This window comes from Brienomyrus brachyistius, unplaced genomic scaffold (assembly GCF_023856365.1).
Source record: "Brienomyrus brachyistius isolate T26 unplaced genomic scaffold, BBRACH_0.4 scaffold33, whole genome shotgun sequence".
Taxonomy (NCBI): Eukaryota; Metazoa; Chordata; class Actinopteri; order Osteoglossiformes; family Mormyridae; genus Brienomyrus; species Brienomyrus brachyistius.
The window spans coordinates 4,118,504-4,140,303 of NW_026042308.1; the positions used below are offsets into that span (position 1 = coordinate 4,118,504).

General features: G+C 40.4%; 2 protein-coding genes and 1 long non-coding RNA gene across 5 annotated transcripts in view; all 3 read right to left on the bottom strand.

Moving 5' to 3' along the window:
- The window catches only part of LOC125721427 (G-protein coupled receptor family C group 5 member B-like), a 75,607-nt gene that overhangs the window by 44,808 nt on the left and 8,999 nt on the right, over positions 1-21,800 (bottom strand). The window lies entirely within an intron of this gene.
- Positions 2,683-7,073, bottom strand: LOC125721419 (uncharacterized). Of its 3 annotated transcripts, none has more exons than XM_048997319.1 (4): positions 4,826-7,073; positions 4,563-4,649; positions 4,379-4,441; positions 2,683-3,220 (listed from the first exon to the last, which is right to left on the bottom strand). In XM_048997319.1, exons 1-4 carry the CDS (start codon positions 6,519-6,521, stop codon positions 3,201-3,203), a joined length of 1,866 nt encoding a protein of 621 aa, XP_048853276.1. In that variant the 5' UTR covers positions 6,522-7,073; the 3' UTR covers positions 2,683-3,200. The 3 variants fall into 3 exon arrangements, with proteins under 3 accessions (XP_048853276.1, XP_048853277.1, XP_048853275.1); XM_048997320.1 differs by lacking the exon at positions 2,683-3,220 and adding an exon at positions 3,232-3,833; XM_048997318.1 differs by lacking the exon at positions 2,683-3,220 and having other exon boundaries at positions 3,232-4,441.
- LOC125721446 (uncharacterized) lies at positions 9,635-10,643 on the bottom strand. The gene is made up of 3 exons (XR_007385745.1): positions 10,510-10,643; positions 10,178-10,370; positions 9,635-10,001 (listed from the first exon to the last, which is right to left on the bottom strand). It is a non-coding gene; the product is annotated as an uncharacterized LOC125721446 (long non-coding RNA).

Genomic DNA, 21,800 nt, shown 5'->3' on the forward strand with positions numbered 1-21,800 from the left:
TTACTTATGTATTCTTCTTCCTGCAGCAGCACTGTATTCTATAAAAGACACGCCTTACCTGTAACATTTCTTCCTATAAGGTCATTACACCCCAGACAAAAAATAATGTAAGTTCAACAAAAAACATTGTGCTTGTGCCTTCCTGTAAGTGCACAACCTTTTCACTATGAACTGCCTGTTTTGCTTCCAACAGAAATCATTTACAATTAGAAATGTTACATTCACTGAGGACCACAGTAAGAGGATCTATGAACAACTGTTATATATTTTACACTGAATCTCTCTTTTCCTTTAAGGTATCTCTTTCTAACCAGAAAATCACGCTCAGAACATGCACTTCATTTCTTTGTTTAACTCTGTGAAGTTCCATAGTCCTTGAGCCGATGATGGTTTGTGTGCCCTGGCTGCACAGCTTCCAGTTCCTTAGGCCATTCCAAGCTCAACTGTTCCTTCAGGACCAGTCTTTGGCAGGGCTGGAAATTTGGGAAGTCCACTGGGTACTGAGGCCAAATGGGCAGCATGCCATGCTTTCCCGTCAGCCAGGATGGGTCTCGATGGGTGCAGAGAATGTCTAATGCCCTTTTTGCACATGCGCTGGTTTCCACAGCCGCACTCTGTGCCCTTCTCTGAATGAGGGAGTGCGAGCTCCCTGTCTTGCATCACAGTACTATTTCATGTGAGATTGGCAAAGAGACACCCAGCAATGCACTTTATTATCATGTCACTTAATTATCACTTATGCCCCTTCAGTATCAGGCCAAGTACAAACACTACACAAGCAGAGTATTCTGTGGGGAAAAATTTATGTCCTCTACTGCTGAGAGCAGCGTGCTGGTGATGCTCTGTGCTCATTACATCTGTGAGCTCATTACTCTGTAGTGCTTTTCAATGCTGCATTGAGCAGCTGCCAGGATGTTATGCTGCCTCTGAGGATAACTGTTTGTTTAGAAGTAGAATAATTCAGAATAATTCAGAAGATGGATACAGATTTTCTCTTATGAAACAAGACACTGGCTCACTCATAATTGTCCAATAAAAGGTAAGGAGCATTCCTATTGAACAATCATGACTTCTAGCTTAAGTTAACTCCGCTAACTGAGAAATCCTGCTTAGTGGAACACCTCCCTGGTCAGAAGAGAACAACTACAATAACCAAGAGTCACTACCTGGCTTCTGGTTATTGTGCATTAGCTCACAGCTCAGACTGGGAGTCATTTCATAATGAATTGACTCCTCAAGACCAAGCCTTGCAGTGGACTGCAAAGCATCCAGGGACACTGCGCAGCACGTTAAAGGACAGCTCTTATGGAGTGACCACTAAACGTAAAAGTGGAAAAATAAATAATTTAAAAAATTTTAAATGAATAGTTAAGGAAGATGTAGCATTTGATTATGTCCATGCATTTTATAATCTATTCAGTACAGGATCATAGGGGAGTCACAATAGGACATACTGTAAGGAAGGGGAATATTCTGCCAAGAAGGTCAGTGCATCATAGGACTCACTGACAGACACAGACACACACAGGCACAAGGAAACAAGCAGCAGAACATGCATATCACATGCAGAGCTCAGCCATGATGTTAAGAGCACGACACCCTGAGCCAACAAGCCTGTAGGACCTAAGAACAAACTTAGATTTGGGTTTAAAGTGTTCTATCTGGTATTTTCTTGCTGTTGGTACTACAGCCAGACACACAACAGTCTGTAGTCATGATCCTCGTTCCCCAGTAAAATACTCTTATTTTCTTTCATGCGTACTTTGACAAAGACACCAGCTTAATACAATGCATAAGGCTCACAAGTTGAAACTTCAAGAATAGGCACAGACCATGACATCACCTTAAAACCAGCTTGGAAGGTGATGAAATTGTAACCTGGCTGTCTTCATCGCCTGATTTAATCCCCATCGTTAACTATGGGGCCTTAATGTAGCATAAGATTAACCACGATCACAAACATTACACTTCTCAGAGTGGCATCTGGGAGGTTGTCCTGCCTGCTTGTGAGTGTGTGTGTGTGTGTGTGTGTGTGTGTGTGTGTGTGTGTGTGTGTGTTTGTGTGTTTGTGTGTGTGTGAACTGATACCAGGCTCATGATGGTCATTGACAAGAAAGGGCATTAAACTTGGCAAAAGGGACCGCAAAGAATGGCAGATTGTTATTCTTTATATAAATTCAATAACTAACTAAGCCTTTTTTTATTATTGCTTCTCTTAAAAGAAAAGAGAGAAAAATCCATCAGTTTCTTTTGTTTTCGTTTGTGACTAATTTTCTCTAAAAAAGAATTTACTTTTAGCAAGACAAAACTTCTGAATTCATTTTCCCAGTCTGTCAGTTTGCACGCACACACACACACACACACACACACACACACACACATACGGGTTTTTAAGTCTTAAGAGGACTTTGCCTCCCAAACCAGTTGAAACATGGTTTTAGGGGACCCACCTTTCCCTTTGCTCTAGAGAAGTGCTGTAAACATCAAAAAAATTATTTTGCTTTGCACAACACAAATATCACTTCATATTAATTCTAAAGTAAATGAAGCTCTTTACATTACCACCTGACACTATGGTAGCATATGGGAACCTCCCAAGAAACTCCCTCCTACGACGAGAACATTGTTTGTGAGGTCATACATGATTTTCCAGGACATCAAATGAACACACACACAAACATGTCCATTCACTGTGCTAGAAGGTCAGTGATGTTTTATTGGACCTCGAATATGCACAAAAACAAAAATGACTTTTTTCCTGATTAATGAAATGCAGATTACTTATGCACAAGTACTAACGTGAAATTAAAATATTAATATTAAAATAATTAATTTTTTATTATAACTTGTAACAAAAGACTTTCTGCAACTTAAGAGTGCATGACACGAGGGCAAATTCTTTACTCCCCAAAAATTAGAAATAAACAATATTTTTCTCCTTGGCATTTTTGCCTCTATAGAAAATAATATATATTCAATTAGACATGGTTTTCCTTTTTAGTGTGATCCCTCTATTTCTAACAAAATCTCTTATATTTTGTACAGTGCGCCCTGCCAGAACAGGGTCCTCAGCTGACTTGCACTGCTGACACTCTGCCATTGTTGCCAGTTTTCCTTTGGTTATATGATCTTTAAAATGTTTCAATACAGCTGTCACCTCCTGTTTTGACCACTGTGTTCGCGACTTCTTCTTTGAGGTTTTAATTGCTGCTGTAAAAACCTGGTCCACTGTCACAGAAAAAAAACAAATCAGTCAGTATTATTTAGATGCAAACACATACAAATAACTGAAGTAGTTATACATGAGATTGCTGAGAATGATAATGTTGAGCTGGGATATAATTTACTACAGTTGCATGTGTAGGGCAGTTCTTTCAGTAAAGAATGCATACAACCTGTATCGAAAAGCTAAATTTGTGTATTAATTACAAAGGATATAAAAATAGTCATTTATGAAGAATGACACCAGAATTCCTGTGCTATAATCTGTAGTAATGTTAAACTTAACATTATTCCATTTAATTAGCACACAGACATTTAAAAGTTATGTTATCCAAGGTTTAGAAAGCTGAGCTTCACAATGGTTTAAAGATGGATTCATACCCAGGTCATACCCAAATTAATTACACATATTAACTGGCTAAATAAGGCAAGAATTCAACACATAGAATATTGCAAATAAGAGAAACAGCATGAATGTCACTACATGAATGTTACTTGATGGGAGACAGAGGGAAATCCAGATTGATCCAGAGTAGCTCTCCATATGGCTCTTTTTCAGCAAAGGTCCCCCACCACTAAAACTCACTGAGAAAAATGACCTCCCTAGAGACCTGTGACAAAAGTCCTGACTCAGTTGTGTTGCTTTACTCTTATGATGATTGTACAGACTACAAGGTTTTCTTGCCACTGATCACCTGCCAAAAAATCCCAACATAGATTCACTTCCTAGTAGGGCATGCCTGAACAAGAACTTGGGCATAGTTAAATTGGTCTTTAATATATAGATGCTGATACCAGCTATAAACCTTGGAGGAAGGATGAGAATCTTACAGACAAGAGTTCACCACTGCCAGTCTCCATCCTACACGTCACAACTGTTGCATTGTCTTCTCTAGCTATACGAACCCCTTGAGACATCTCCTGTGAGATTCTGGCAGGCAAACCAAAAACCCAGACCCTTCCTCACTCCTTTACTACAAATGGCTTTGGGGAACACCATTCATGTTGCCACAAGTCCCAAAAGCATCAGAATCTATGGCAACGTGTAAGATGTGCCACAACGCCAGCCAAATATACCACTTAGCAGTGGACAAACTTATTGTCTCGGTAATCAAGCTTCTTTCCATAAAAAAATCGGAATTATACTGAAAGTTACCACTGATGGAATCTGTTGAGCCTCCAGCATTATCTTCTGTAGCTGGCTGAATGCTTTGACTTTCTGTAAGAATATGGAACTGCTCAGTCAGTATACATGCAAACAATTCTAGTAGAACATGGAAGAAAAATAAACTGAATATGCTGCTAACACTGCAGAATGCATGAAAATACTTTAAAAATACCATTCAGTCTTGGTGTGCCCAAGGTAGCATCCTCTGTATCACTGTCAGGTTCAGTTCCATCACTGCCATCAGTTAAGTTGATCTCATCTTAAACAAAGAAATCAAATTGAACTAAACTGGGACAATGATGCTACAAAACATATTATGCTCATGTTTTAAAAGTATCTGAGGTGCATATAGTTAACCAATCCAGATGAATGTGCTCAGATTTCACATATTTATCATGAAAAGGACATAGAAGTAGATACTGTACAAAAGCGTACCTTCAATTTCAATTTCATCGAGTGATTTGCCTTGAAAGTTAGGGAGACACCCTTTTTCCATAGCAAGCAGAAGTTTGGATATTTTTGCCAGCTGAGTTGTCGCTTCTGGAAGCCTGTAATACTCACGGTGTACACGAATATCGTGCCCCAAGAAGTCAGCAACTTGATCTAATTCATTGTTTTTCAAATTAAGAATTTGTGATAGAGTGGCCACGTGTTTGCGCAAATGTGTTGACCTGAGATGTTGTGGATTTTGAGCACCACACTGAGTTGCATAGAGCCGCAAGCAATCTTGACCTCTGTAATGACTCTGGCATTTGGGTCTAGCAAACAAGAAGCAGTTATCCTGAACCGCACACTCTGTTCTTTTATTCACCAGAAGTGTTAGGGCATCTACCATATCTGGTGTGAGGAGGACAGCAACCTTTCGACCTCTTTTACCTCTGATTTCAACTCTACTAAAATGACTACAGAGTTTCTGCTCAAATTTGGAAAGACCTACTGCAACATCTGCGTGAAGTAGTGTGTTCTCTCTTTCCTGGAAGCTTTTGAGCTGCATTTTAGATACTTCACCGGCACGCCTACGATTGAAAATAATTACCCTTGCAAGGGTAGCTTTTGCAAGTTCTGCATAACTTTGTGATGATGATGTTTTTTTCAGGTTTTCAGATGCTGCATTGGCAGTAGTTTCCAGGTGTTTATGAAGGAGCTGAACATCATGAGTGAAAGGCAGTGTTGACGGTTTATTGAATTTTGCTTCATTCATTGTGCTTAAAGCCCTGTGTGATATTAGCTCAGACCACTTGGTGGTATATAGCTTTCTGAATGTCTCAGTTGACTTAATTAACTCTTCATCTTCTGCCATTAGACCTCTGCAGTGGATGAGCTCGCAGACCTTTTGCAATGTGTGGCCCAATTTCAATGCTAGGCTTGGCCTTTGGTAGTAGTTTTTTTCTTCGTCATGACCTGACACTTTCTTCACAGCTTCAATAACATGCTGGAAATTAGCTGGTTTTATAGCTTCCTCAAGGCTGTATATAGAGGACTCACTGCGCAATGTTATCAAAAACCTCCCAATTTCTCGAAGCTTCTGACGAATATATTCAAACTTGGTAGGGTCATTTCCATGTTTGTTGAAGAATGACTGCGCTAGCTGAAGAATGCAGAAGTCATTGCGTACAACAGAAGATATGTCATCTTGCTTCATTGCACTCAAGAGCTTCCAAACTCCTCCAGATATCTGCTGCAAAGATGTAGACTCTGCCATGGCAGCCAAACCCAACACTCTGGTCCGTCCCTGATGTTCACTTACTGAACCTGGCTTTGAGGAACATCTTCTCACATGTCGCCATAGTTCTTTACGCCCAAACATTGCTTTGCAGTACATACAATGCACAAACTGTTTTGAATCACAATCTTTGTTTGGCCTTCGTTTTACTTTAAGCAACCCATTTCCTTTCTCTAATACATTGGAATTATGCCGATAGTTCCCCTTGTTCCGAATTTTTTCTAGTAGTCTTTTGCGTTCTTTTGAGCGTTTTGGAAATGACAGTGCTTCTGCAACTTCAACTTCAGTCAAATGGGTTTTTAAATGACGAGATATTTTTGACTGTGGTTTCCCACAAATGTAACAGTAATTCTTATTTTCAGAACAAGAAATGTCTGATGATTGAAGACATTTCTCAGCTCCAGCCATGTTACCTTTTGCTCCTGCCACTGATACATCCTTATAATCTCCAGGCAAATCAAGTGCACTAGTACCACCTATTATTTCCAACTGCTGTTCACTTGTAGGTGTTTTATGGTCTTTTCTGGGCAAAGAAACACGATCTGATCTATTAATTAAAGCGTCAACTTTTGATGATCTTTTGATCTCTGAAAGGCGTTTAACTTGACTGGTGCTTGAAAGTAAATCTGTCCCTTCTGCAGAACTGTCTGACTCATTGTCTGATTCTCCACTTGTCAACTCCTCCAGACAACAAAATAAATCATCCTCATTTAAACAAGACACTTTCCTGGCCTTCAAATACTGTGAACCTTTGCTTACACCTTCCTGGTTCAACTTTGTTTTCTGAGATTTGGTGCACTCTGAGGTGGCAACTTTCACGTTCTGTTCATTTGAGGAACATTTGTTTTGGACATTGTTTACATATCCTGCTGCTAACTCCACTGAACTGCACGATTCACTGTCTGAGTCTGGGACATATTCCTCATCTGAGAGTGACACTTCCTCATCAGAACTTGAAAATCCTATATCTAACTAAATCAGTACAAAAAAATTACATAAAACTATCATTGACAGAACTGCATTTCTAATATCTAAGCTCCTAATGCATGGCACATAATGCAAATTACCTGTTCCATTTCTTTGCTAAGTGATGAGTTATCCATCAGAGTATTGGCACAGGGGTCTCCCTCAGAAACAGCCTACAAAATAGTTTTCAGAACAATATTTCATGCAAAACACTGCTTGCTATAAGTGGTCTATGTTCCAGTGTGGTGAACCCGCTCAAAAACACAGCAAAAGGCCATCTATGACATAAATTACAGCTTCATATTAAGAAGTCCCCCGAGTCCATGTTTCTGTCAAACACTATATACACACACAGCTGATAAAACTCTACGCCGAAACACATTTGCAGGGTCCTCTTAAAACCTAGTGTACCGCCAAACTAGGTTTGTGTTTACACACTTACCTCTTCTGTCTCTTCTCTTAGGACATCTGCATGCTGTCCTTCTGGCAACAACTGGACATTCGTAGTCATTCCCACATCGGTTATGTTCTAGAAACACAAATAAAAATATAATTCCATACTGCACATAGTAGTTATGCTGGAGAGAGCAGAATGTTAACAGTAAATGAAATGCTCCTACCACACATAAGCAAAACTATACAACTAAATCAGTACAAAAAAATTACATAAAACTATCATTGACAGAACTGCATTTCTAATATCTAAGCTCCTAATGCATGGCACATAATGCAAATTACCTGTTCCATTTCTTTGCTAAGTGATGAGGTATCCATCAGAGTATTGGCACAGGGGTCTCCCTCAGAAACAGCCTACAAAATAGTTTTCAGAACAATATTTCATGCAAAACACTGCTTGCTATAAGTGGTCTATGTTCCAGTGTGGTGAACCCGCTCAAAAACACAGCAAAAGGCCATCTATGACATAAATTACAGCTTCATATTAAGAAGACCCCCGAGTCCATGTTTCTGTCAAACACTATATACACACACAACTGATAAAACTCTACGCCGAAACACATTTGCAGGGTCCTCTTAAAACCTAGTGTACCGCCAAACTAGGTTTGTGTTTACACACTTACCTCTTCTGTCTCTTCTCTTAGGACATCTGCATGCTGTCCTTCTGGCAACAACTGGACATTCGTAGTCATTCCCACATCGGTTATGTTCTAGAAACACAAATAAAAATATAATTCCATACTGCACATAGTAGTTATGCTGGAGAGAGCAGAATGTTAACAGTCAATTAAATGCTCCTACCGCACATAAGCAAAACTATACAACTAAATCAGTACAAAAAAATTACATAAAACTATCATTGACAGAACTGCATTTCTAATATCTAAGCTCCTAATGCATGGCACATAATGCAAATTACCTGTTCCATTTCTTTGCTAAGTGATGAGGTATCCATCAGAGTATTGGCACAGGGGTCTCCCTCAGAAACAGCCTACAAAATAGTTTTCAGAACAATATTTCATGCAAAACACTGCTTGCTATAAGTGGTCTATGTTCCAGTGTGGTGAACCCGCTCAAAAACACAGCAAAAGGCCATCTATGACATAAATTACAGCTTCATATTAAGAAGACCCCCGAGTCCATGTTTCTGTCAAACACTATATACACACACAACTGATAAAACTCTACGCCGAAACACATTTGCAGGGTCCTCTTAAAACCTAGTGTACCGCCAAACTAGGTTTGTGTTTACACACTTACCTCTTCTGTCTCTTCTCTTAGGACATCTGCATGCTGTCCTTCTGGCAACAACTGGACATTCGTAGTCATTCCCACATCGGTTATGTTCTAGAAACACAAATAAAAATATAATTCCATACTGCACATAGTAGTTATGCTGGAGAGAGCAGAATGTTAACAGTCAATTAAATGCTCCTACCACACATAAGCAAAACTATACAACTAAATCAGTACAAAAAAATTACATAAAACTATCATTGACAGAACTGCATTTCTAATATCTAAGCTCCTAATGCATGGCACATAATGCAAATTACCTGTTCCATTTCTTTGCTAAGTGATGAGGTATCCATCAGAGTATTGGCACAGGGGTCTCCCTCAGAAACAGCCTACAAAATAGTTTTCAGAACAATATTTCATGCAAAACACTGCTTGCTATAAGTGGTCTATGTTCCAGTGTGGTGAACCCGCTCAAAAACACAGCAAAAGGCCATCTATGACATAAATTACAGCTTCATATTAAGAAGACCCCCGAGTCCATGTTTCTGTCAAACACTATATACACACACAACTGATAAAACTCTACGCCGAAACACATTTGCAGGGTCCTCTTAAAACCTAGTGTACCGCCAAACTAGGTTTGTGTTTACACACTTACCTCTTCTGTCTCTTCTCTTAGGACATCTGCATGCTGTCCTTCTGGCAACAACTGGACATTCGTAGTCATTCCCACATCGGTTATGTTCTAGAAACACAAATAAAAATATAATTCCATACTGCACATGGTAGGAATGCTGGAGAGAGCAGAATGTTAACAGTCAATTAAATGCTCCTACCACACATAAGCAAAACTATACAACTAAATCAGTACAAAAAAAATTACATAAAACTATCATTGACAGAACTGCATTTCTAATATCTAAGCATTGTTTCACACAATGTTCAAACACAAAATCCCAGTAATCTCTGCAGTTCTCATCAACACCATATCCTCACAGACAATGCTTTTGTCAAGCACACTTTCACACGCTGATCTCCCTTTTGCAGGGACAGAGAATTACCAGCATTCTCTCTGCATATCCTCATTCAACACACATCTATATCTCCAACTACTTAAACCTAATAATCACACATACAAGAGTTTAACTGAATTACTTTCCCTGTCCTCCCTACCTCACTTGATGTGCTCTGCTCTTTTGGGTGCAGTTGGTCTTTTTCAGTAGCCACCTGTAAATATTAGTTATATATTATGATATACGATAATCATTGTCAATGAGAAAGGCTTGAGAAAAAGAATATAAACTAATGAAAATACTTTTAATCACTTAAGTAACATATCTGGATTTCACCCTTCTTTTGCAGAAGGATGATTATTTCTAAATGGTTCTTTCATGTCTAAATACCTTGCATCTCCATGGCCAGTCAGAGTCACCGTAGTTATATGTAATTTCTTCTCCAGGACTAATGCTTCTGGTTGCGAATAAACATAGATGGGGCTTTCCTGATATGGTGATTTTTTTCATTTTGCTGTTTGGGCTAACATGGTCATCATTCACCAGTCTCCCAAGGGAGCCATCGTCTCGGGCAGCATCAATGCTGTATCACATAAAGTGAAAAGTCAGAAAAACTACCATATTCTAGTAAATATCAGAGCACTAAAGACATTTAAAAATGAGTATGTCAGCAGTCACCAAAGGCTTATATTATGTTAAAGAACATGCAATGTCATACATACCAAAACAATTTTCCATTGAAATAAAATTCAAACATGAACACTTTGAGGGCATCATGATATATTTTCTGTCTACTTTCACATTCATGCCTGCTGATGAGTTGCCCTCTGTATTCCAGAAGAAAATCTCCCCTCTCAAAATGGAATTTGCTGTATACCCCACGGCCTACAAGAGATAGCAAACACTAGATTAAGATCAGCCTCGAATGCTCCTGCACAATGATCCCTGTTAACAATAAGCACCATAACATTAATACACAAAAAAACCCTGGATAAAATCAAATATTCGTACACAAACTTTAAATTTACCTTTATATGAATTTATATATTTCACATAAAGTCCATCTTTGTCTTTACATGCAGATATAAAATATGCAGCCTCTTGTTTTGGAGAAAGTTTTCTACTTCTCAGCTTCGAAGAAGCCATCTCCTCCTGTGAACAATGATTGATGTTTATTCATATATTCAGTTTATATTATTTAGTTTATGTTTTAAGCAGATATTTAATGCATGACATCCCTTTTATTCTACAAATGTAATTCAGTAAGAACGAATGACTAATAAAGTTTGTTGGGAAATCGAATTTACCAAATGAATTCTGGATATGAGCTAACCTAAAGAGCACAGATACAGCCATACTATCCTAAGGACTTATCGCACGACACCGAATCATCCTCGGTGCAATATTTACACAATGAAATCGCTTTATCTGCACTTAATGACTACATAGTGTTCACCTTTGAAACAGAATACGATCGACAATCTGGTATTTATTGTAAATTTCGAAGCAATGCAGATAATGCTTCCGTATTAACAGGGATTAGGAATGTGTAGGCAGTGCCGGTGCACGTATTCGTCACGTAGAGTTCGGTACATCACTTCGGTACACCAGCACTGGAGAGTGTATAATCGGCGAGACCAAGACAGTCTCCCGGCTCCGTTATACCCAACTCGGTTGCTGGAAACATATCCGACATGCTAACTGATTTGAGACGACATCATCCAAGTGTATGTGCGACCAGAGAAAGGCAGAAACAACCTCCGCAAGTTATTCTCCGTATGGCATTTAAGCAGCTCTGCCAGAAAATTCTAACCTGGCATAAAAATTATCGCTACGTAACTGCGGCCATACTCGGAAGTAGGCGACAATTGGATTGTGTTTTCCCTGCTGTAAAGAAATTGCACCGAACCACGAATCCAAAACCGAAGTTTTTCATTATAGTTATGATGTTTTATTTTAGATGTTTTTATTTATTTTACATATTTATTTTTACAATGTGCGAATAAAAGTCTCTTGGGTTTTGTTAATCAGACACGTCGACAGATTTTAATCTTATAAATTAGTTGGTGGTCTCAGTATTAAAAATAAATAATTTAAAAACATATTCTGTTTTCCCTGCTGTACCGAAATTTCACCGAACCATGAATCCAAAACCGAAGTTTGTATCGAACCGTGCATTTTATGTATGGGTACACCCCTTGGAATTTGCATTTAACTCCAGCAATTTGAAAAGAAAACTTAGTCTATTATTCTATTATAAAAACAATTTTCTTACCTGATTACAGTCTGTTCCACGACTTGGATATTACAGGATATTGTAGTGTCCTCTTAGTCTCCTGCTGAAGTCCACCGATAGAAACGAGGATTCGCAGTGAATGACATACCTCTCAGCCAATCACAACCTTAGATGGCTAGTCCAGAACTAGCCAATCAGCAGCCGTAAATCTTAACGCAAGTGTTATTCTGGTGTTTCTCCGGCTCCAGCCTACAGAGGGCGCGATGCTGAATGCAGAGTTTACACTGTGTGAACTGGTTTTCGTGGTTTTGTGGTGTAAGAGGACTTGGCCCCAAAGTTTGCAGGGGGGGTTTTCTAACTTAGATAAATGCATCTGTATTACAGGAATTATGAGGACACCGTCCCTGTCCTCATAATCCCAAATGTCCCGATAATGTCGGCACGTAATCAGGTGAAAAGTCCTGATAAATCATAAAAACCAACGCACACACACACACACACACACACACACACACACACACACACACACACAGTCAAATGCATTCATACATGTATATATATATAATCAGGAGTGGTACTTTCACCACGATATGTCACCCATGTCTTCGAGTAGTGAACCAGTTTTCAATACAATGGTTAAAAAGGCTCAAACCTTCAGTGCCTCGTTGTGCCATCTCTACCAGTGTTTTTTTTCAACAGGGAAAATACAAGTTGTATGCTGGCCTTAGAAGCACAACTTAAAAGAATAGCTGCCATGCTTCTGTCTAGCATGGCAGAGGGAGTAAAATGGTATGGGACTGCATTGGTGCTGGTAAGGTGGGTGATTTACACAGAGTACAAGGTGCAATGAACCAGCAAGGTTACCGCTCTGTTTTACAACTCATGCCACCCCCTGTGGTCAGCACTTCTATCAAGCAGCAAGGATGATTCAAAGCACACTGGTGAAAGATGAGGAATCCAGAGAACTGTCCTGCTTGACTGGCCTACAGAATCATCACATCTCCAGCCTATCAAGCTCATGTGAGACCAGCTTCACCGTGAGGTCAGAGAAAATACCAAGCCAGTCCCACCTCTGGGAATAGCAGGATTGAAATTTCCCCTAATATTGTCATAAACGGACAGCTCTAATGGCAAAGGACTGCAAAGCTGTAATTGCTGCAAATATAGTTTTCATACAGTTTGATTAATTGATAATGAAGATGAAACTTATTGCAATATTTATTATATCACAAAGCAGAAGGCAGCAGGGAAAAGTAAAAAAAGAATCACCCCAGATGGGACTTAAAACCACGATATCCAGCTCAGAAAGTCAGGGCCGTGGGCGTTTGGCCAGTGGGGCAACCGGCAGACCTGAGCTTATGACCGGGACACTTGACTCACAATGGAAGCTCAGCAAATTATAAGCAAGCCTGCAAAAGTGACATGAATGGATCTGTGTAATCTATGGTAAAATGCATCTTGGGGCCGAGACATTAACACTCACAGTCCATGAGAAGATGACATCCATCACTGGATCTCAAATGTGCTCATCGAATTTCCGCTATGCCTTTGGCATTTAATGTTTTTACTTAGCTGAAGAGCTAACTGCAAACATTACTTGAATGGGAAATAAAAAAAAAAAAATTTGCATTACAGCAATACGTCACACATGACTATGTAAGGGAATAGATGAAACCCTGAAATGCCGAACCTGAACAAGGTTTTCTGGATTACATTCATAATCCTTTGGATCATCGACGACTGTTCAGCAATAAAATCAATAGGTAATGGACACAATCCACTCACCTACAGTAGAGGGGAGCTTCTCCAACTGCAGTCGGCTATCACCTCAAGGCCGGCAGTTGCTCTTCCTCTGGAGTTTCGCCTGAGTAAAAGAGGTAGGCGAGGAGGTGTACGCTCCAGACTGGGGAGGTGACCCTTCAGACCACCGCTACTCCCCATCATACTGGCCAATGTATGTTCACTCCAGAATAAAATGGACTTATTGCATGCCAAGTGTCGGGTGGAGCGGTATCACCTATGTTATTGCCCTGACTGAAACCTGGCTTGATGACACCATCTCAGACTCAGGTTATTCTCTCCAATCAAATCTGGTTATTCTCTCCAATTTTATGATCTGGCGGACTGACAGGACGTCTCAGTCAGGTAAGAAGTGGGGTGGTAGGGTCGGCATCTTTGTCAACGAGCGGTGGTACACGAATATTAAAGTACACCGCATTGTTTGTACACCTGACAGAGATGCTGATTCTATCTGTACGCCCCTTCTACCTTCCGTGGGAATTCCCTACTGTAGTAATTAGCTGTGTCTACATTCCACCAAGCGCCAACACCAAGGCAGCGGCGGAGCTAGTGTGTGAGGACGCCAGCTCCATGACGGCAAGATATCCCGACGCCCCGGAGTTACTGCGAGTGATTTTAACAACTGTAATCTCAACGCTGTTTTGCCATCTTTTTATAAGTATGTGGATATTCCCACTAGGAAGCTTAATACTCTGGACTTATGTTACAGTAACATCTCTGACGCCTTCATCGCGCGTGTACATCCTCCACTTGGCCACTCTGACCACAATGTTGTCTTCCTGCTACCTCACTGCAAACCAGAACTGAAGCACATTAAACCGCATGTGCACCTGGCCACCCTCTGGTCGGAGGAGGCAATTGAACGACTATAAGGTTCACTTGCATGTGCAGATTGGGACATTTTCCAGGATGATAAAAACCATAAAGTTTCTGTAATTACAGACTACATCAAGTTTTGTATTTATTCCACTATTCCCACCAGAACTGTCTGGAGATATCCTACCTACAGACCCAGTATCACTTCCCATGTTAAGCACAGCTTGAAGGAAAAACACAAAGCATTTCTATGCAAGGACTGGTCTTCTGTCCAGTCACTCAGTAGACAAGTAAAGAATGAGATAATCAATGCCAAACTCAAATATAAGAATAGACTGGAGCAAGAGTTCAGTACAATGAACACCAAACAGGCCTTTTGGTTACTCACTGGTCAAATACCCTACCATGGCCTTCATCCCATAGACACTGATCTTACAACTTTTGCTGACTCCTTAAACTCCTTCTATACAATGTTCGATAACCAGGAGTACTCTGCTGTCTGTGAGGAGCTGCTCAATGGCTTTCCCTCTGATGATCCTACAAACCCTCCCTTTACTGTAGAGGACATGAGGCAGCAGCTAAGCAGATGCAAAGCTGGCCAGGCTGCCGGGCCTGATCGTGTACCAGCTAATGTTTTGAAGCTATTCGCCACAGAACAAGCTCCCATCCTTCATTCCATCTTCTGAAACTCATATAGATTGTTGACCATTCCTACAATTTGGAAAACTTCTACCATCGTCCCAGGTGCTAAGAAACCTCGTCCCTCTGAGCTAAATCATTACCGGCCAGTAGCACTCCCATCGATAATAATGAAATGCCTAAAGAAAATTATACTCCATATCATCCAGCCAGCTGTCAGACCGCAGCTGGACTCAGACCAGTTTGCCTCCTGGGTGAAGAGCGGAACAGAGGATACTGTAGTATGTCTCCTCCACTCCCTTCTCCAACACCTTGAATCTCCTGGCACCTTCGCTACTGTCCTCTTCATTAACTCCAGTTAAGCTTTTAATATCATTCAATGGCACCAGATGATCAAGAAGCTTCTTCAATTGAACATATCCCCATCTCTCATCCGTTGGGTCCATAATTTCCTCAGCAATAGACCACAGATTGTAAGGATAGGCACAGCCAAATCAGCAACTGTGATCAACAACACTGGACCCCCTCAAGGGTGTGTCCTCAGCCCCTTCCTCTTTACACTCTATACCAATGACTGCATTATTTTTCTAACTTTTTCAGTGTGAGATGAAGCTACTTCAGAAAATGTACATTTTTTCTAACCCTTTTCACAAATATTTACAAGGGCTGCCAATAATTGTGGAGGGCGCTGTAGCTTCTCTAGCTATATTTTTATCAGTGAGCTCCCTTGCCTGCAAGTTTTCTTTTACATATTCTGCAGCACCACCTCCCTTCTTGCTTATCTGCTCCCTACTATGTAAATGATTCTCACTGACTGAACAACATTGAAATAATTGCTGTAATCATGTTACAGTTTGCCCTGCGATGGGCTGGCCCCCCATCCTGGGTTGTTCCCTGCCTCGTGCCCATTGATTCCGGGATAGGCTCCGGACCCCCCGCGACCCAATAGGATAAGCGGTTTGGAAAATGGATGGATGGATGGATGTTACAGTTTACTATGAAATGTTTCTGTGCAACAGGTCAGCAAAAGAAATGGGTGTGCAGAGGCCTAACAGTGAGGATACGTAAAGACCACCATCCTCAGCCTCAGCAAGTGGTCCATCAACGTCAAGCGGATGACAGTGAACAGCAAACCCCAGTTCTGCCAACCATAGTTACCCCATCAGCTTGGAGGGAATCAGTGGCTGAGGGGATGAGGAAATCCACGGGGCGGAAGGACCCATTCTCTGTGCCTGAGTACGAGATCCACCACTGGTCCGGAGTGAGATACTGGTCACGAGAGGCAAAGAAGACATCTGTAAATGAAAAATCCATTCTGGACCTTTGTAATGCCCTGCAGTCGTTTACTCTCTCTTGAGGGGGAGCATTATAGATTTCTAAGGCTAACAGGATGTCCAACACCCGGAACTGTATTTAAACCTTTAAAATTATAAAATAAGTTCAGTCTGATATTGTGTCAGCCAAATAGCGTCATCAATGTGCATCATAAATAAAACACATAGCTTATGGTGGACCTAAATTTTCCAAACAAACCAGAAATCATATGAATCATGTCAGTGCACTTCGTACTGAATTGCACTAGTATAGTGATGTATGCAGGGTTTCATCTATTCCCTTACATAGTCATGTGTGACGTATTGCTGTAATGCAAATGAACTTCCCATTCATTTGTGTTCCTGCCACTCTATAGCTAAGTACAAACATTAAATGCCAAAGGCATAGCGGAAACTCGATGAGCGCATTTGACTGAGATCCAGTGATGGATGTCATCTTCTCCTCGACTGTGAGTGTTAATGTCTCGGCCCCAAGACGCATTTTACCATAGATTACACAGGTCCATTCATGTCACTTTTGCAGGCTTGCTTATAATTTGCTGAGCTTCCATTGTGAGTCAAGTGTCCCGGTCATAAGCTCAGGTCTGCCGGTTGCCCCACTGGTCAAACGCCCACGGCCCTGACTTTCTGAGCTGGATATCGTGGTTTTAAGTCCCATCTGGGGTGATTCTTTTTTTACTTTTCCCTGCTGCCTTCTGCTTTGTGATATAATAAATATTGCAATAAGTTTCATCTTCATTATCAATTAATCAAACTGTATGAAAACTATATTTGCAGCAATTACAGCTTTGCAGTCCTTTGCCATTAGAGCTGTCCGTTTATGACAATATTAGGGGAAATTTCAATCCTGCTATTCCCAGAGGTGGGACTGGCTTGGTATTTTCTCTGACCTCACGGTGAAGCTGGTCTCACATGAGCTTGATAGGCTGGAGATGTGATGATTCTGTAGGCTAGTCAAGCAGGACAGTTCTCTGGATTCTTCATCTTTCACCAGTGTGCTTTGAATCGGCCTTGCTGCTTGATAGAAGTGCTGACCACAGGGGGTGGCATGAGTTGTAAAACAGAGCGGTAACCTTGCTGGTTCATTGCACCTTGTACTCTGTGTAAATTACCCACCTTACCAGCACCAATGCAGTCCCATACCATTTTACTCCCTCTGCCATGCTAGGCAGAAGCATGGCAGTTATTCTTAAGTTGTGCTTCTAAGGCCAGCATACAACTTGTATTTTCCCTGTTGAAAAAAACACTGGTAGAGATGGCACAACGAGGCACTGAAGGTTTGAGCCTTTTTAACCATTGTATTGAAAACTGGTTCACTACTCGAAGACAGTGCACATGGGTGACATATCATGGTGAAAGTACCACTCCTGACTATATATATACATGTATGAAAGCATTTGACTGTGTGTGTGTGTGTGTGTGTGTGTGTGTGTGTGTGCAAACTGACAGACTGAGAAAATGAATTCGGAAGTTTTGTTTTGCTAAAAGTAAATTCTTTTTTAGAGAAAATTAGTCACAAACGAAAACAAAAGAAATTGATGGATTTTTCTCTCTTTTCTATTAAGAGAAGCAATAATAAAAGAAAATTTAGTTAGTTTTTGAATATATATAAAGAATAACAATCTGCCATTCTTTGCGGTCCCTTTTGCCAAGTTTAATGCCCTTTCTTGTCAATGACCATCATGAGCCTGCTATCAGTTCACACACACACACACACACACACACTCACAAGCAACTAGGACAACCTCCTAGATGCCGCTCTGAGAAGTGTAATGTTTGTGATCATGGTTAATCTTATGCTACATTAAGGCCCCATAGTTAACGATGGGGATTAAATTAGGCGATGAAGACAGCCAGGTTACAATTTCATCACCTTCCAAGCTGGTTTTAAGGTGATGTCATGGTCTGTGCCTATTCTTGAAGTTTCAACTTGTGAGCCTTGTGCATTGTATTAAGCTGATGTCTTTGTCAAAGTACGCATGAAAGAAAATAATAGTATTTTACTGGGGAACGAGGATCATGACTACAGACTGTTGTGTGTCTGGCTGTAGTACCAACAGCAAGAAAATCCCAGATATAACACTTTAAACCCAAATCTAAGTTTGTTCTTAGGTCCTACAGGCTTGTTGGCTCAGGGTGTCATGCTCCTAACATCATGGCTGAGCTCTGCATGTGATATGCATTTTCTGCTGCTTGTTTCTTTGTGCCTGTGTGTGTCTGTGTCTGTCAGTGAGTCCTATGATGCACTGACCTTCTTGGCAGAATATTCCCCTTCCTTACAGTATGTCCTATTGTGACTCCCCTATGATCCTGTACTGAATAGATTATAAAATGCATGGACATAATCAAATGCTACATCTTCCTTAACTATTCATTTAACATTTTTTAAATGATTTATTTTTCCACTTTTACGTTTAGTGGTCATTCCATAAGAGCTGTCCTTTAATGTGCTGCGCAGTGTCCCTGGATGCTTTGCAGTCCACTGCAAGGCTTGGACTTGAGGAGTCGATTCATTATGAAATGACTCCCAGTCTGAGCTGTGAGCTAATGCACAATAACCAGAAGCCAGGTAGTGATTCTTGGTTGTTGTAGTTGTTCTCTTCTGACCTGGGAGGTGTTCCACTAAGCAGGATTTCTCAGTTAGCGGAGTTAACTTAAGCTAGAAGTCATGATTGTTCAATAGGAATGCTCCTTATCTCTTATTGGACAATTATGAGTGAGCCAGTGTCTTGTTTAATAAGAGAAAATCTGTATCCATCTTCTGAATTATTCTACTTCAAAACAAACAGTTATCCTCAGAGGCAGCATAACATCCTGGCAACTGCTCAATGCAGCATTGAAAAGCACTACAGAGAGTAATGAACTCACAGATGTAATGAGCACAGAGCATCACCAGCACGCTGCTCTCAGCAGTTGAGGACATTAATCTTTCCCCACAGAATACTCTGCTTGTGTAGTGTTTGTACTTGGCCTGATACTGAAGGGGCATAAGTGATAATTAAGTGACATGATAATAAAGTGCATTGCTGGGTGTCTCTTTGCCAACCTCGCATGAAACAGTACTGTGATGCAAGACAGGGAGCTCGCACTCCCTCATTCAGAGAAGGGCACAGAGTGCGGCTGTGGAAACCAGCGCATGTGCAAAAAGGGCATTAGACATTCTCTGCACCCATCGAGACCCATCCTGGCTGACGGGAAAGCATGGCATGCTGCCCATTTGGCCTCAGTACCCAGTGGACTTCCCAAATTTCCAGCCCTGCCAAAGACTGGTCCTGAAGGAACAGTTGAGCTTGGAATGGCCTAAGGAACTGGAAGCTGTGCAGCCAGGGCACACAAACCGTCATCGGCTCAAGGACTATGGAACTTCACAGAGTTAAACAAAGAAATGAAATGCATGTTCTGAGCGTGATTTTCTGGTTAGAAAGAGATACCTTAAAGGAAAAGAGAGATTCAGTGTAAAATATATAACAGTTGTTCATAGATCCTCTTACTGTGGTCCTCAGTGAATGGAACATTTCTAATTGTAAATGATTTCTGTTGGAAGCAAAACAGGCAGTTCATAGTGAAAAGGTTGTGCACTTACAGGAAGGCACAAACAAAATGTTTTTTGTTGAACTTACATTATTTTTTGTCTGGGGTGTAGTGACCTTAAAGGAACAAATGTTACAGGTAAGGCGTGTCTTTTATAGAATACAGTGCTGCTGCAGGAAGAAGAATACATAAGTAAAGGGGGGATGTTGCGTTCAGTTAGTAATTGTTCTGTTTTCCATATTACTGTATGTCACAAGAGGGTGCTGTAAGGCTGTTTTATTCGACTTCAATTCCTATTCCAAGAGTCAAGAATGGATAGTTGATCCCAGGTAGCAGTTTTCCAGATTATCAACTTCAAAAACTTAAAAATATGATAGGAAAAAAGTCTTTGTAAAATTAAGAAGTATATAATACTATGAATGACAAGGGGTCTTAATACTTTTCATTTAATTTTATTAACTCAATCTTTTGCTGGCAAGTATACCTTTTAAATTATATACATAACAGTACAACTGCATTATTTGTGTTTTGTATGCACACTTCATACAAAGTAAAAGGATATGGCGGCTACGTCATTAATAGTGTTTCTTATTGATACTTTACAATTCCGTTCTATTGCCCAACTCCCAGAGGATCATACAGTTTTATTAAAACATAGTAGTCTACGGAAATGTCAATACTAATCATACATTTGAGTGACATAACTAAATAGATATATGTTGACACACAGACATAGATAAAAAGAAATAAATTAAACTCCCTCTATGTGAAAATGACATGAGACACACGTCCTCAATGTTAAAATCTATGATTGTAAAAAATGACAATCGTTGCTAATGTTATATCTCAGGTCTCAGATTACTTCGTTAAGTGTCAATTAAACTGAAAAAAAAATCACAGACAAAGCCAAGCTTATTTGCCGACATTTAGTAACCGACAAGCTGATTAAGGAGGACTAAACCTGTACCTGGCTTTCCTGTCAGCTCCATGGGGATGGCTAATCTTCAAATTTTATTACAAATACTACAACTTTATTTTGTGCCTTGCTTAAAGTAAAATATCTTCAGACTACTGAACACTGCATTGATGGTGACATTTTTAAACTGATTCGCTTCTTTCGCCTCACTCTTCTCTATGTGACGGGTGGGCGTGGTTGATCTAGCCGGCTCCCGATTGGCGGGTATTCGGTAGCTCCTGTGTCATGTGACTGGTAGTAGCGTAGGCAGCACCACCATAGATTTGAAAGTCTGGATGCCTCTTTGGGCGATACGCCATATTGGCACGGTAATTGTGAAATAGAGGATTCATAGATATGACTTAGTGAACCGACTATTTTCGAAACTGCAACAACATGAGGAATGTTAAAACTAGAAAACAGGGAATCACATTTCACAGGTAAAAAATCTACGGTACGGTCAAATAAAATACATAAAATGTTTACTAGCCTGTGACACTGACGGGATACTAGCATGGTTAGTTTTCGTTGAGAATACTATCGGCAGTACTACATAAATTTGGGGGGGGCAGTAGTGGTGGGCTTGTTTATTTATTCTACATAATTGTTAGATATAAATGCGTTAATTAGTAAAGAAGTTATGACCAAAAGATCTTTCCATCTACACCCTGACATGTTGCTTGTTTATGCCTAATTACCGCT

Bases quoted from the DNA above. Each gene is read 5' to 3' on its own strand.
- LOC125721419 (XM_048997318.1), bottom strand. From the start codon at position 6,521: ATGGCTGGAGCTGAGAAATGTCTTCAATCATCAGACATTTCTTGTTCT. The intron at 4,650-4,825 runs GTACGCTTTTGT...TCTTTGTTTAAG, and splicing joins CGATGAAATTGAAATTGAAG to ATGAGATCAACTTAACTGAT. The intron at 4,442-4,562 runs GTATTTTTAAAG...ATATTCTTACAG, and splicing joins GGGCACACCAAGACTGAATG to AAAGTCAAAGCATTCAGCCA.